The 16,953-nt window shown below is 45.9% G+C and overlaps 1 protein-coding gene across 1 annotated transcript in view; it reads right to left on the bottom strand.

The window, feature by feature from the left end:
• Positions 1–16,953, bottom strand: part of LOC146210257 (WD repeat and HMG-box DNA-binding protein 1-like) — a 184,493-nt gene that overhangs the window by 154,508 nt on the left and 13,032 nt on the right. Inside the window, exon 2 of the mRNA XM_084582131.1 lies at positions 12,566–12,811. Within this exon, the coding sequence (XP_084438257.1) occupies positions 12,566–12,811 (246 nt within the window). The remainder of the gene's footprint in view (positions 1–12,565; positions 12,812–16,953) is intronic.

The raw sequence follows: 16,953 nt of genomic DNA, 5'->3' as shown, positions 1-16,953 counted from the left end.
CCGCGCTGAGGAGGTTGCGCTACGGAGGATCCGGGTCGGGGTTGCCCTCACACCTGCGCTGACACGAACATGGCCGCAATATCGACATTTATATCAACGTCCAGGATGTCCTGTCTGCAAGTCACCAGTTGCCCGGCACTGAAGCCGACAAACATTCGGCACCTGACGGCAGTGGGCCTTTCGCCAAACAACCCATCTTCATACATTGAATGGACTCAAGGGCCGTATCATCGCTCTCTCTCGAACTTTATTCGAACAGCTAACCTTTTTTCTTTCATTTAATACCCCCTTTATTTTTTAGATATTCCATTATGCCCTGAGGCAAAAAACAACGTTATAAAAAAATATGAGCCCTTTTTGCTGGACGCTGACGAAGAGGAAGCAGTCTGTGGAATTGTGATCGCCCAAATCATCGTGCGCTTACTCGCCGACCTCGACGCAATCCTGGGTCCTGGGCGTGTAGATTAAACCTTCACTTACAATATATATATATATATATATATTAAACCTTCTCTTACACGGACGCACATGCGCGTAGTAAAATTTGATGTGAAATATATATAAAGACATGTAAAAAGCGCAGTGCAGAATCTGCATTGGAGTAAAGCGAAAGCATGGATGCTTGATTGGTTGGTTGGTTGCTTCTAGTTGCTTATTTTTATTTATTTTATTTATTTACAAATACTGCTGTCTAGGAGGGGAGACACAGCAGCAGTGAGTAAATACAACAGTAAAAGCAAATAACATCAGTAACATAAAAATAGATAACATAGAAGTATAATCAAAGCAGATCAACAGGTCAAATTGCTAGCAACTGAACAACGAACTCTTCAATGACCGAAGTGAGCCGTTCAATCGATTCCAAATTTCAATAGTTAGTGAAAACAAAAAAGAAAATTTGAACCTATCTATCATCATCATCGACCTGATTATACCCACTGCAGAGCGAAGGCCTCTCCCATATTTCTCCACTTAACCCGGTTCTGTGCTAGCTGCATCCACTTGACCCCTGCGAACTTCTTAATCTCATCCGCCCACCTAACTTTCTGCCGCCCCCTGCTACGCTTTCCTTCCCTTGGAATCCGGTTTGTTACCCTCAGCGACCATCGGTTATCCTCTCTTCGCACTACATGTCCTGCCCATGTCCATTTCTTCTTCTTAATTTCTACTAGAATGTCGGTAACTTGAGTTATTTCTCTGACCCACTCTGCACGCTTTCTATCTCTTAATGTTACCCCTACCGTTTTTCGTTCCATAGCCCTCTGGGTTGTCCTCACCTTAAGTAGAACTCTCTTGGTTAGCCTCCACGTTTCAGCCCCATAGGTGAGTACAGGCAAGATGCAACTGTTGTATACTTTCCTCTTGAGCGATACCGGTAAGCTGCTAGTCATAATCTGCGAGTGCTTGCCAAATGCGCTCCATCCCAATCGTATTCTTCGTGTTATTTCCTTTTCGTGGTTCGGATCTGCGGTTACTACCTGTCCTAAGTAGACATATTCGCCTACTACTTCCAGTATTTCGCTACCTAATGTAAACTGCTGTTCCTTCCCGAGGCTGTTGAACATTACCTTAGTCTTCTGCATATTGATTTTCAAGCCTACCTTTCTACTTTTCCTGTCTAGGTCATCAATCATTATTTGCAGTTCATCTCCCGAGTTGCTTAGCAAGGCAATGTCATGAGCAAATCGCAGATTACTGAGGTATTCTCCATCTACCCTTATCCCTAACTGCTCCCATTCCAAGTCTCTGAATACTTCCTCTAAACAAGCTGTGAATAGTACTGGGGAGATTGTGTCTCCTTGCCTAACACCTTTCTTTATGGAAATTTTGTTACTTTCTTTATGCAGAACTATGGTTGCTGTGCAGCCACTATATATATCTTCCAGCACTTTCACGTACGGCTCGTCTACCCCCTGATTTCGCAATGCCTGCATCACCGCCGAGGTTTCAACTGAGTCAAATGCTTTTTCGTAATCAATGAATGCTATGTATAAGGGCTGGTTATATTCCGAGCATTTTTCTATCACCTGATTGATGGTATGAATACGATCGATAGTAGAGTACCGTTTCCGAAACCCTACTTGATCCTTTGCTTGATTGCAGTCTAAGGTTGTCCTGATATACTTAGCGATTACCTCAGTAAATACCTTATACGGAACAGACAGTAAGCTGATTGGTCTGTAATTTTTAAGGTCCTTAGAGTCCCCTTTCTTGTGAATGAGGATAATGTTTGCATCTTCCATGGTTCGGGTATCACCGATGACACCAGGCACTGCGTATACAGGGTGGCCAGTTTTTCTAGCACGATATCCCCCCCCCCCCCCCCCCCCCGTCCTTTAGCAAATCTGTAGTTATCTGATCCTCTCCAGCTGATTTCCCCCTTTTCATAGTTTCTAGTGCTTTCTTGACCTCGTCCTTCGTCACTGGTGGAACGTCTGACTGTTTTTCCCTACCGCCAATCTCATTACGGTCCTGACTACTTTGGCTACTGTAGAGATCTGTATAGAACTCCTCGGCTACTTTGACTATCTTTTCCATATTAGTGATGACGTTGCCCGCCTTGTCCCTTATCGCATACATCTGATTTTTGCCTATGCCCAATTTCTTCTTTACCGCTTTAAGGCTTCCCCCGTTCTTTACAGCATGCTCAATTTTCTCCATGTTATACTTCCTTATATCGGCCACCTTGCGCTTATTGATTAGCTTTGATATCTCGGCTAATTCGATCTGGTCTGTTGGATTGGAAGCTTTCATACTCTGGCGTTTCTTAATCAAATCTTTCGTCTCCTTAGACAGCTTGCCGGTATCCTCTCTAACTATCCTACCGCCTACTTCTACCGCACATTCAGTAATGATATCTCTGAAATTATTGTTCCTTGCCTCTAGGTTAATGTCGCCATCATCAGTTAGAGCTGAATACCTATTCTGTAGCGAGATCCTGAACTCTTCTGCCCTCCCCCTCACCGCTAATTCGTTGATGGGTTTCTTTCTCACTAATCTGTTGAGTTCCTTCTTCAGATTTAGGCTAATTCGGGACCTCACCATCCTGTGGTCACTGCATCGCACTTTCCCGATTACCTCTACATCTTGCATAATGGAGGGGGTTGAACACATTATGAAGTAGATTTCATTTTTAGTCTCTCCGTTAGGACTTTTCCATGTCCATTTCCTGTTCTTCCGTTTGCTGAAGAAGGTATTCATGATTCGTAAGTTATTGCGCTCTGCAAACTCAACTAGTAACTCCCCCCTGCTATTCCTAGAACCAATGCCATAGTCACCTACTGCCTTGTCTCCTGCTTGTTTTTTTCCCTAACTTAGCATTGAAATCGCCCATTAGTACAGTACAGTACAGGGTTTTAAAGGAACAAAGTTTAATGGGTGGTTCCTTGAGGTTGCACGTGAGCTTGAGGGCACAAATGAGAAGGGCACCCTAATGACAGATTAATAATATTGTGTAGCATGATGATGCGTTCAAGTATGCGCCTATGTTCAAAACGTTTGCGATGATAAGGTGTGCATATCTGAAGAAGGTGAAAAGTAGCGATCGTACCGGGCGAAGATGAATTGAATTGCTTCTTTTTAAACTGATTCTAAACGGTCAATGTCGCAAACTTGATGAGCGGACCAAACAGTTGAGGCGTACTCCAGGATCGGCCGAATTAGTGATTTGTAAGCAGTTAATTTACATTCCTTCGTGGTATTTTTTAAGGTTCGTTTGAGATGCCAAGTTTGCGAAGTGCTTTCCCAGTAATGTTATTGATGTGAGCATTCCATTTTAAGTTATATGAAAAAGTAACACACAGGTATCTGAACTCGCTGACGTGGGTCAAGCAATTACCGTTCTTACTGTAAGTGAAATGCAGCGGAGCCTTTTTGTTACTGAAGGTCATCGCAACTGTTTTAGTGAAATTAAATTTCATTACCATGCGTTAATCTATTCACACAACAATGAAAACACATTGTTTAGTTCCTGCTGATCATGAACGTTAGCAACGTTGCGATAAAGCACGCAGTCATCGGCATATAGGCGTCAATAATAACATTTGCTACATCATTAATAAGAATTGCAAATAATAGAGGCCCAATTGCACCGATCCTGGGGCACACCTGAAGTTACAGTGACTGACGATGATTATGCGTGAATCTGACGAACTGGGATCCTAAGTGTAAGTAGTCGGTTATCCAGTCGAGTAGCTGATTTTCGTTAAATGTGGTACGTAGTTTACGAAGAAGCTCATAATGGCAAAGCATGTTAAATGCTTTGGAATAATCTAGAAATATTGAGTCAATTTGATCGCGGTTATTTAATGCAGAAACTATGTCGTGTGTAAATTCAATGTTAACCCACTTTGCTTCACCACTCCTTGTTTACCCATTTTAGTCTTTGGCACTTTTATATCGCGCGCCTATCCCTTTCTATGCCCTTTTTAGGCTCTACTTCCGGCTGCGTGACGTCACATTCCCTACGTCACAATATTTCATTCGTTTACTCATTTTAGTTTCGGTACTTAGAAATTGCGCTCCAATCCATTCCTATGCCCTTTTTCGGCTCTACTTTCGGTTGCGTGGCGTAACATCCTAAACGTCACCCTAATTGACTGCCTTAATTAACTACTTTAGTCTTTGGTACTTGACAATTGCGAACCAATTCTTTTTATGCCCTATTTTGGCTCGACGTCAGGCTGGGTGATGTCACATCCTTGATCCTTGACCTAATTAACTATTTGCCGAATTACTTTTTCGGACGCAACATTACGTCACCCTCTATCGATCGACACCACTCAGTAACTCTACCACTTCTCAATTACAACTGCTGCGGACAAGTTTTACATTTTTTGCCTGTAAATATGTATCCAATTAACTTATTGCCCTAATTATTTTCTCGGCCTGTATCGACTGACATAACCTCTACCGTTTCTCAATTACAGCTGCTGCGGACATAGCGAAGTAATGCTTTTGCCCCATCTGACGATCATGTTGAACGCCTTTAATTGTGCAGCCCTTCTTTACCGTCAACGCTGCAGATGGGTGGCCTCGGCGATTTCCTTAAAATAATATATCTGTGTCGACAAGGAAAGGTTTACACGCTTTTGCAAATTAGTTTCTTTTTTTAATGGCTGTGCATGTTCAATCAGCCTGATGGTAATGTCTGCACAATATACGTAGACGCCCATCCTGCAGCTAATGAAACTATTGGCATGATTGACCTGGCATGTGTTCTTGCTTTTGGTGCCCTCCAGCTTTCTTCGAAATGCTGTGCCTACCTTGCCAATCTTATTAGGGGCGGAAAACAACACCTGCACACCATATTTTGCCCCTGCTTTTTAAAGCGATGCCACAATGCATGTATATAAGGCACGACTGGAACTTTCTTACTTTCTTCATTTTTAAATTTTCTGTATGTTATGAACGTTTAGGAGCACGCAGAACCTTATCGATACTAGCTACAAGCACTGCGTCTGGATATCCAGCCTCCCTACATCTAGGAGTTATGGTTTGAAGGCTATTAAACACTTGATGAGCACAATATTTTTTGACAGCCATGCCGAAACAGCCTGTTACTACACCTGATCTTACAAGTTTCGAGTGAAAGGACTTGTAGTTTAAAAGAGGCTTTAGACTCCTAGACAGTACTGCCAACACACATGATTCATATTGAAGGCTAACTTTAAATCTTCTGGGAAACCTCAACGGTCCAGAGCCCCATTCCGAACAAAAATATTAAGAATTTGAGGCACACTTACAGCATCCAAGGATCTAACTAAAACAAAGAAATAATCCACGTAACGGAATATAACCTTTCCAGTTACGTCGCTCTCTATTTTTCGGTCAGCATAGCTATCATAAATATTGCTAATAACAGGGGCTACTTTAGCACCTATAAATACACCTGCATCTTCTGACGTTACAAATGTGTCCTGATACCGCATTCATCCGAAACACTCATCATTATCCTGTGTGATGCAATTCTGGTCACATTGGAGAAGTTGATTATGCGGAAGAGAATAAAATAAGTCGACCACATCTACGCTAAAACCAGAGCATGAAGCCCGGTTCTGGTCCAAAAGGTGCTTTACAACGGTTAAGCATGAGAAACGGTTCAGTAACGGAAAGTGATTACAAATGATTGTTCAGGTAAGAAGATACAACCACTTGCCAATTTCGGTGCTCTGAAACTATTGCCCGGAACGGTGTGCCGGGCGTTTTTGCCGAAGTTCAGGTTTCGTTACTTTTCTAGCCAGGATTCTCCAGCCCAGTCTTCTCCACCGCCGCTTTCCTGCACTCAACCGGATTCATTCTCAAAATAACGGCTTGAGGGGCTAGTTGGTGCTGCATCGTATTCAGATACGTGGCGCACCAAACACAAACACAAGAGAAGATACACAACACACGCGCACACTACCAACTGTAATAAGAATCTGAAAACACTTCCTCTTCACCACACCTCCTCTTCTACACTCAGGCACGTCTCATCTTCCTCTTCTTCTCATCTTGCTCTTCTTTGCCAAGGGGATAATGGCACTCTCTTCCTCGCAGACCTCGCAGATTCTTATTACACTTGGTAGTGTGCGCGTGTGTTGTGTATCTTCTCTTGTGTTTGTGTTTGTTGCGCCACATATCTGAATACGGATTCATTCTGCTCACTCTAAAATGCTTTTGTACTGACTCACAGCCTTTTACTGGAAATTTAAGTGCAACAGTGCAACCTTCTTTATCAGACTGTGCAACGCGCACACGATTGTCACACAGGTTTGTCTCTGACCAACCTGTTATTCCGCCCACCAATACACTTACTTCTATTGCATCAGCACACTCTGATATACACTTAGGCCTACCATCGAACTGAGCTTTGGACGACTCACTGCGAGCAAAAGCTAACTTTTCGACCGTTAACATCCCAAGGTCAGGGCAAAACTGTCGTCCATGGCGTAAGGTCTTTGAATGCTTGCCTTCCCAAAAGGTACGAGAAGGCATAATGTCGCCCACATTATGAAATCGACTTCATAATGCGTTCAACCGCCGCCATTATGAAAGATGTAGAGGTAATCGGGAAAGTGCGATGCAGTGACAACAGGATGGGGGGTCCCGAATTAGCCTAAATCTGAAGGAACGCAACAGATTAGTTAGAAAGAAACCAATCAACGAATTAGCGGTGAGGGGGAGGGCAGAAGAGTTCACGATCTCGCCACATAATAGATATTCAGCTCTAACCGAGGATGGCGACATTACCCTAGAAGCAATGAACAATAATTTCAGAGATATTGTTACGGGGATGTACTTAATGTAACAGTACTGCGATGGGCTGAACTCGACGCTGAGACTTCAGTAGCCGTGCAGTGTCCACTCTGTCAGCGTCGTCCTCTTTCTCAACGCTTTGTCGTGCCCGTGTTCCTCGGTCGTCGTCTTCGTCAGTGAGCACATCACTTTGGTGCTGCGTTTCCAGGTAACAATATCATTACTGAGTGCGCGGTAGAAGTAGGCGGTAGGATAGTTATAGAGAATGCCGGTAAGCTGTCTAAGGAGACGAAAAATTTGTTTCAGTAACGCCAAAGTGTGAAAACTTCCAATCCAGCCGACCAGATAGAATTGGCAAAGATATAAAAGCTAATCAATAGGCACAGTGGCCAATATGAGAACGTATAACATGGAGAAAATTAAGCATGCTGTAAAGAACTGGGAAGCCTTAAAACGGTGAAAAGGAAATTGGGCGTAGGCAAAAATCAGACGTATGCGCTAAGGGACAAGGCGGGCAACGTCGTCGCGAATATGGAAAAGAGAGTAGCTGAGGAGGTCTATACTGGTATGTACCGTAGCCAAAGTAGTCACGACAATATTGAGATTGGCAGTAAAGAAAAGTAGCCAGTGACGAAGGACGAGGTTAACAAAGCAGCTGGAGAGGATCAGGTAACTGTAGACTTGTTGAAGCCGGGAGGGATATCGTGCTAGGAAAACTGGCCACTCTGTATACACAGTGCCTGTTGTCAGCGATGTACCGGAACCAATGAAGAACGCAAACATCCTTATTCATAAGAAAGGACTTGAAAAATTACAGACAAATCAGCTTGCTGTCCGTTACGTATAAGGTATTTACTGAGGTAATGGCTAATAGAATCAGGACAGCATTAGACTGCAATCAAGCAAAGATCAAACAGGTTTTTGGAAAGGGTACTCTACAATGGATGAGAGATACCATGTCACAGAAAAATGCTCGGAATATAGCCAGCCCTTATACATAGCATTCATTGATTACGAAAACGCATTTGACTAAGTGGAAACTTCGGCGGCCATGCAGGCATTGCGAAGTCAGGGTGTGGATAAGGCGTACGTGAAAATACTGGAAGATATATATAGTGGCTGCACAGCAACCCTAGTTCTGCATAAAAAAAGTAATATATTCTTCTAAAGAAAGATGTTAGGCAAGGAGACACGGTTTCTCCAGTACTATCCACACCTTGCTTAGAGGAAGTATTTCGACACTTGGAATGGGAGCAGTTAGCGATAAGGGTAGATGGAGAATACCTCAGTAATCTGCGATTTGCTGATGACATTGTCTTGCTAAGCAACTCGGGGGATGCACTGCAAAGAAGACCTAGACAGGAAAAGTAGAAAGGTAGGCTTGAAAATCAATATGCACAAGACTAAGGTAATCTTCAATAGCCTCGGGAAGGAACAGCAGTCTACGTTAGGTAGCGAAGCACTGGAAGTAGTAGGCGAACATGTCTACTTAGGACAGGTAGTAACAGCAGATCCGGACCATGAAAAGGAAATAACAAGAAGAATAAGATTGGGATGGAGCGCATTTGGCAAGCACTCGCAGATTATGACTAGCAGCTTACCGGTATCGCTCAAGAGGAAAGTATACAACAGTTGCATCTTGCCTGTACTCACCTATGGGGCTGAAACGTGGAGGCTAACCAAGAGAGTTCTACTTAAGTTGAGGACAACCCAGAGGGCTATGGAACGAAACATGGTAGTGGTAATGTTAAGAGATAAGGTGCGTGCAGAGTGGATTAAAATAACTCAAGTTATTGAAATTCTAGTCGAAATCAAGAAGAACTGGGACTGGGCAGGACATGTATTGTGAAGAGAGGATAACCGATGGTCGCTTAGGGTAGCAAACTGGATTTCAAGGAAAGGAAAGCGAAGCAGGGGGCGGCAATAAGTTAGTAAGGTGGATTAGGTCAAGAAGTTCGCAGGGGTCAAGTGGGTGCAGCTAGCACAGAACAGGGTTAATTGGTTGAATAAGGGAGATGCCTTCGTTCTGCAGTGGGTATAGTCCGGCTAATGTAATGATAATGATGATGACAATGATGATGAAATCCCTAGAAGTTGCATAACATTGTCGACGCTCAAGCCGGCTGTATTCTGAAAGCAAATCACGCCGTTTGCCTCAGTGTAATTGCTAACAGCATTAAACAGGTGATTGTGTGGATCTGAATTAAATATATCCTCAACATCTACTGAAGAAGTGTATCAAGTATTCTGCTACATGCTAACATCCAATGAATTATTTGTCGCAAAAGGGTCTGAAATTTCTATTTTATTTGGGTGCTTCAACAGGAACCGACTAATCTGCTGCTGCCAGGTGCCTTTTCCGCTAACAATTGTTCTAACTGGTGAATCAGGTTTATGGGTTTTAGCAGAAAAGATTACTGACAAGAAATTCACTCTGGAGTCGACGATAGCTCTTGCCAGGTTCTGGAGATCCGTGGATTTACACAGGTCCGCTGCCTTGCCCTTAATGCGGGTGGCGGATGGTTTAATGGCAACGAAGTTCGTCGATATCGCTTGCATGACATTTTCATTGTGGCGGTCAGTTGGTGCTACAAGCCCTCCTGAAGTTGTGCCGTCATATGTTGCAAGAGGGCTTTCGGGCCGAGGTTGTTAGACTTCGCAAGGCAGGGTTTCCTGACTACGTATTGACAGCGGTGACCGAGGCACTCTTGCAGAAGATGAAAGGGAGCCCAAAGAAAGCGCAGAGACAACAACGTAGCAGCGCCAGGCTAGGGTTGATATCTTACTGATACATAGGGTGTCCCATAACCTGAAAAGGGTTGGAAACAAATACGGCGTGCCGCTGGTCTTCTCGACGCAAAGTGAATTGGTCAAGATTTGCCCCACGTTTAGCAGTGGCGGCCCTGAGAAGTTAGGTTGCGGCATGAAACACTGCAAGCCGTATATGCAGTGTGCCACGGGCGGGGTTTATCAAATCCCTCTAAAATGGGGCAAAGTATATGTCAGGAAAACTGGCCGCTGTTAACGAATGTGCCAGGTAACACGAACGTCCACTTGCGAGTATCTACCCGAACATTGCCGCTCTTGCAAAGATGACAACGGTCAGCACTGTGATTGAGCACGTGAGGACATCAAACTTCTGCCCAGAATTAAGTACAGATTAGCATGCGAATTGTCAGAAGCATTTTTACCTAGGAAAGGGGCGACACTCTCTCTGCAAGATATGAATACATATAGATTATTAAATAGACGATAGAATGTTTATGCTCTGATTAATCTGGCTAGTAATTTCCTATACACATACGCTCTCGTTCATTCATTGGTTTACAAATATGGTATGCGTCTGTTTCAATAAGAGTCAGCGCCCATCCCGCGTTTTCTTCCAGTGTCTTTTATGTAGCGCTGAATATATTTAAAAAACGGTGCTATGCCTACTCATCGCTGAACGATCCGGCAGTTCGGCGCCGATCGACATTTCTGGCGAAGATCATTGCTGATGAGCTGGGAACATTAAATGTCGTTTTATCTTTTTCTGGCACGCTCAAGCTACCGACAAGCGGCGCTGTTTAGCTCATAAGGCGTGAAGTTCTCGCTCGGCCTCCGATGTGATCAAAAAAGATCGGGGGACCGTCCGCTGATCAGTTCCGTCGCGGGACAGAAAATCTCACTACGGCGATAGGCGACGGTCGCCACTGTAATGCTACAGACATCGATAAGCTAAGGCCTGTGACCATATGCCGAAGATCGTTTTTGTGCGGTAACATGTTCACAATCACTTGTGCATGAGGGACCACCGTTGTGTAAATCGTCGAGTAAAAAATTTGCCGACGAATACGTTACTTCCTAAAGCGAAATTTGAGCGCAGCTCATCAGCTGTTTCATCTTTTCGATAGAACGAGGCAAAGATCTCGAGCAAGATGTGTATGTACAATTACAGACAACTTTTTAATTTTTCACATATAATCCTTCAAGAACCACTCCACGAACAGTTCTTGACTGCCATGAAGAAAGCAGAAATGAAGCGGAGAAATACAGAGCAAATAAGTTATCGGGAGGTTGCGGGAGGAAGTGCGTGGGCCCATATGAACTTTGCGCGGCAAATAGATAGCAGCGACTGACTGATACCGCTGACGCCGCTAGCGAGTCAAGACGACATGGCTCTGCGTTTCGCCTTGGAATGCACGCACCGTGATCCGCTGATAGCGAGCCGGCTCTTCGGCAACCGGAGAACACCATCGCCGCCTCGCAGGAAAAGGGGGGAGGGGGGGAGGAGAGAGCGCGATGCCCCGGATGCGGAGCTGGCTACTGAGAGACAAAGCCGACGGCGACGCAAAACACAGGAACGGGCGTCAAAGAGCTGTGCTCTAACAGAGACGTGTCCTTTGATGATGCAGTCTGCATTGCAAACGACGCTCCACCGCCTATCTTATTGTGACGTCACACGATTATTTGAAAATGGCGGTTGGTCTCGGTGGGAGGAGTTTCCCGATTCCGATTTCTATCGCGTTTTTTTAATAGGCGCCGCGCGCTAGGCACTAGAACTTTGCGAGTAGTATCACATACTTATATATTATTCACAGAAGTATAATACGGCCATACATCGAACGAAACGTTCCGCCTAACAACACGAGCGCTGAGAACGATTAATCACCGCTTCCAACTTTTCAGGAAAATTCCGCTCACAAATAATTTCACTTGTACAAACGCCGCTTTCTGCCTCGCATTACCAAAGTTTCAGAATACTATTGAGTACTAACCCCCTTGTTTACGATTAGCTATACACTTTGTAGCAGACTGAGCCTGTGTTCTCTCCCACGTGTGGAAATCCTTTCTCAACCGCAACGTTCAGTCAGTGGCCCTGGACTGCTCAACCCAAAGATGCAGCACCGAATGCCGGCCCCTGCGATAGAGCCCAAAGAGCCTGCGTACTGTGCGATGTCTGTGCACGTTAAAAGAATGCCAGATGGTGGAAATTTCCGAAGCCCTCTACTGCGATATCGCAGTATAGCCTTAACCCCTTAGGTATGTTAAAGCCCTTTAAACCAGGTCTTCCGCAATGCTCAACATTTTAGCCATCGTCATACGTCATTCAGGAGAATTCACATTGGCTTACACTTGCGACCTGTTCTCACCTGCTCGTCATGCTAGAAGAATGATGATGCGCCACGAGTTATGGAGAAAGGTACTTGCAAAAGCTGCCTAGTGTGCTTCATCTTTATCTTCACGCCTGCCTCTGTTTTCAACGTGCATCGTTTTCTGAGCATGTAGAACCAACTAACCTGGCAACATAGGTTAACCAAGGTTCTCTTTGCGTGAATGGTGCTCTCACCTGGACACGGCCCACGGGGGCTGTCCACTGGGCGGCCTCGTAAGCCAGTGGCCGGCAGAGAATACCCCGCTCTCCGTCAAAGAAAGCCACAGCCCGCCGAGAGAGTGCCGCTCGCGTGAAGTGCAGCGGTTCCAAGGTAACCCATACCCTGGCCCAGGCGCTCGCATCGTGCGCCTCCACCATGGCTGTGGGCGCAGTCTCCCGCTTGGCAGGGAAGTGTACCACGCGGCCCTCCGTGTTCCACACCTGCAAATGGCCGATGGCGTAGAAGGTTACAACTAAAGGCATACTGTTATGTGTTATACTTGAGGATTTTCATTATCAGCTGTTAGACACAGTGCTGCGCCCTCACAATCATTGCCTAGGTTCATCTACAACCTCCGCCTCAATGCGTCAGTCGCTCCTCTGCCGCAAAATTTAATTAGGCTCAAACGTCGAATCCTCCACTGGCACTAGGTCACTGAGTTGTGTTGGTCCAAGGACATTCAAATCGCGCTCTCTCCCGCCTATCCTCTCTCTTGCGTGCACGGAGTATTTCTCGCACCGTCACCTTGGTCGGCAGCATCCGCACTGACACCGTCCTGCTCCCACGTAGCTGTCCGATTCCACCAACTGAACCGCCTGAAGCGTGGCGGAAATCAGGCTAGTAGACGACAAATTGCCGCCTTTTGCGCGAGTTAGTCTATGCGCAAGTCCCAGCGGCGACTGATGGAAACATATTGGACGGCGTTTCTCGTCGCCGTCAGTGCACGGGGGCTGGCGGCAAGGTGAGCGTCGCAGGCTTGGCAAAGCGATGCCAACCACATCTGCCGCGTACAGTCGCCACTCTCGAGGCGCGCCAGGGTGCAAGACGCGGTTTTTCAGGTTCCCTTCGGACCACCAACGACGTGAAGCTTGAATTAGGGCTACCAAGCGTCATGATGTGAATGGGTGACCTCAGCAACCGACTGCGTACTCTCGACTGTGGGAAAAACACTTCTTTACAGGTATGTACCCATCCCATGATGAAAAGTACCTACTCGAGTTAGCACCAAGCCTGTAACCCAACAGTCCGCAATGAAGATTTGTTAGGTGCGTATATGGTTTATGAGCGACGAGGCCTAATGGCGATGTATTTTGTCGTTTGTTTTCTTTATGTGCAAAGGGGCTGGGTAGCGCAGATAGCACAGGTGACTGTGTGCGCTAGACCGTAATATTTAGCATGTTTTATCGCGACTGCCGCCTGACTAAGAAGAAAAGAAAAAAAATACGGCGTTTGTTACGATGCGCCGCCGTTCGCGAGCCGATGTGGTTGGGCTGGTCATGAGGATTTACGGTTTAGCGCACAAGCCGACTGTGATATCTGCGCTATCTGGCCCTTTCGCACATAAAGAAACGACAAAATACGTCGCCATCAGGCCTCGTCGCACATAAAGCAAACACGCACCGAACAAATCCTCATTGCAGCTATCACTGGTGCGTTACAGGCTGGGTGCGAACTCCAGTAGGTACTTTTCATCAGGTACTTTTTATATGCATGCATACCTGTAGTATCTGTGTTTTTGCCGCTCGAAACATATATGACGCACTTGACACTCTTGCACAACGCACAGTGTTCTTTTTTTTTTACCATACAAGCTCGTCTTTGCTCTCGCCGGGTTTTGTTCCTTCGATGACGCAATCAGCTGCACTTTGTTAGAGTTTGAAAGTCGTCGTGCAAACGTCTGCAACGGCACGAAACCCGGCGGGCGCAAATGAGCCTCCCGGAGGGTTCCTGCTCGTTCACTTGCGGAGTGGAGCGCTCTGGACGTAGAACAGCGTTGATTCCTGACCGACATGCGCATTCAAATCTGTAGGAGATGCGCATGTGTCACCATGGAGTCGTTGATTCTGCAAAAATCGTTGCGGAGGTAAAAAGGCTGTGGATCCTTTCACAACAGAATGACCATTCTCTGTGCATCGAGAGCCTTTTCACCACTGCGACCACACCCGTTCTGGAGGCAGAAACCGTCTACAGCGCTGAATCATCCATTGCCACAAAAATGCCGCGCGTTTCCTGCAGGTGTGCATTCCGGCCGGGACAATGCCCCATTCAGGGGGTGTGGATAAGAGCCTCTCTGCCGAGTTTCGTAGATGAAATCCTATACCGGCACGCTTGTAGATGACGCGAGGAGGAAGCGACGCCCATTGCACCATGCCGGCGCCGCGGTAACCGCGTTGTGCTCGGTAACTCAAGACGCCCCCCGCAGATACGCGCTGCTCAAGCCACAGGAGACGATTCCACCTAGCTCTACAGCATCAACAAACCCCTGGCAGCTTTGCCCTTTGAAATCCCTCTCTCTTTCTCTCCTTGCCTTCGCGCCCTCCTTTCGATTTTTTTTTTTGTACAATAAATTTAAGTCTGTAGTGAATCTGCACGCTGAGATAGTCTCATTCTGCCACGTGGAACACAGCCCGCGCTATTCGCACTTTCAATACGAAGACAGTACATGCATGCGTTATGAGAGGACTGTGAAAACGCTTAAACATTCCCCCATACTGCGTGAACATGAAACTGCAATCACTGTTACTACTTTCCTACCCGAAGGCAAAAAAAAAGGGGGGGGGGGAGGGGTGCTATCGCTTTCTACCTGCGCTCACGTGGCCATTTCGCATGGTGGGCTTTCGTGTCGTCTGCTATACTGCCGTCCAATGTGTTTCCCACCGCTTCCCGCATGATGGCGCCATATCCTCCAGCAAAAGGCGGATTTCCGAGATTAGCGTTGTCGTAGTCTATGCACCGACCACTACTGATGAAGAAGGTGGCGTTGAGAGATTTTATGCGGACCTACAATGCCTTTTAGTCCGCACCCCATCATCAGACGTCGTTTTTTTCATAGGAGACTGGAATGATAAGGTCAGGAGAGAAGAAATATCCGGAATTATAGGCAAGTTCGGTCTTGGCGAGCCAAATGAAGCTGGGCAGAGGCTGGTAGAGTTTTGTCAAAAAAACAACCTGACCATAGCGAATACTCATTTTCAACAGCACAAGAGGCGCCTGTACACATGGATTTCACCGGACGGTCTGTACAGAAATCAGATCGATTATATTCTTTGCCGGCAGAAATGGAGAAGCGCTATACAAGCAGTGAAAACAAGGCCTGGGGCCGATTGTGGCACCGATCATCAGCTTCTTGTTGCCAAAATTAAGCTTCGATTGAGGAAAATGCAGAAAACTAGAAGGCCTTTCAGGTATGATGTGGATCAAATTCCATTAGAATATGCTGTGTAAGTGAGGAATCGATTTCAAGAATTAGATATAGAAGACAGAGAGCCCGAAGAAATGTGGACTGATGTTCGTGATATAATACAAGAAGTTGCTACTAAGGTAGTTCCAAAGCAAAACATGCAAGAAAGCAGACTGGTTATCTGAAGAGGCTTTGCAAATAGCTGAGGAAAGGAGGATGACAAAAGTTATGGGGGAAAGAGAAAGATACAAGGTTCTCAATACGGATTTTCAGAAAATAGCAAGGAGAGATAAGAATGCCTTCCTGAAGATACAGTGTCAAGCAGTTGAGGACAACAGCCAATTAAGGAACACAAGAGCTCTGTATAAGACAATCAAAGATATCAAAGGAAGCTTCTGTGCTAAGCTGGGCGTGATAAAGGACAAATGAGGCAGGGACCTCACTGAAGCCTCAGAGATAAAGAAGAGGTGGCAGGAATACACAGAAGAACTGTACAAGAAGGACCCGAATGTGCAAACCCAACATAAGACGGTTGTGATGACTGATCTCGAGCCGGGCATCCTGAAGAGTGAAGTTGAATGGGCCTTAAAGAACAAAGCTAGCGGAAGTGATGGCATTCCAGCTGAGTTGCTTCAAAACCTCAACCATGACGCTGTTAACATTCTGCATACATTATGTCAGAAGATTTGGACAACCCTGCAGTGGCCACAGGATTGGTGGAGGTCAGTTTACATCCCCATTCCAAAGAAAGGCAGTGGCAAAGATTGTTCCAAATACCGCACGATCGCGCTTATTTCGCATGCTAGCAAGGTGATGTTGAAAATGCTCCAAGGTATGCTGCAACAGTATGTGGATCGGGAGCTTCCGGACGTGCCAGCTGGGTTTCGCAAGGGCAGAGGAACTAGGGACCAAATTGCCAACCTTCGCTGGATCATGGAAAAAGCAAGAGAGTTCCAGAAACCCATCTACTTCTGCTTTATTGATTATGCGAAAGCGTTCGACTGCGTAGATCACAGGAGATTGTGGCAAGCTCTCCAAGAGATGGGAGTTCCAATTCACCTCATCTGTCTCCTCAGGAACCTGTATGAAGGGCAAGAGGCCACAGTCAGAACTGGGCATGGCCTTAGTGATTGGTTTCCGATTGAGAAAGGAGTGAGGCAAGGCTGCATACTGTCGCCCTGC

This window comes from Amblyomma maculatum, chromosome 1 (assembly GCF_055883805.1).
Source record: "Amblyomma maculatum isolate TAMU_Amacu chromosome 1, ASM5588380v1, whole genome shotgun sequence".
NCBI lineage: Eukaryota > Metazoa > Arthropoda > Arachnida > Ixodida > Ixodidae > Amblyomma > Amblyomma maculatum.
This window is presented reverse-complemented; position numbering and strand designations above follow the sequence as displayed.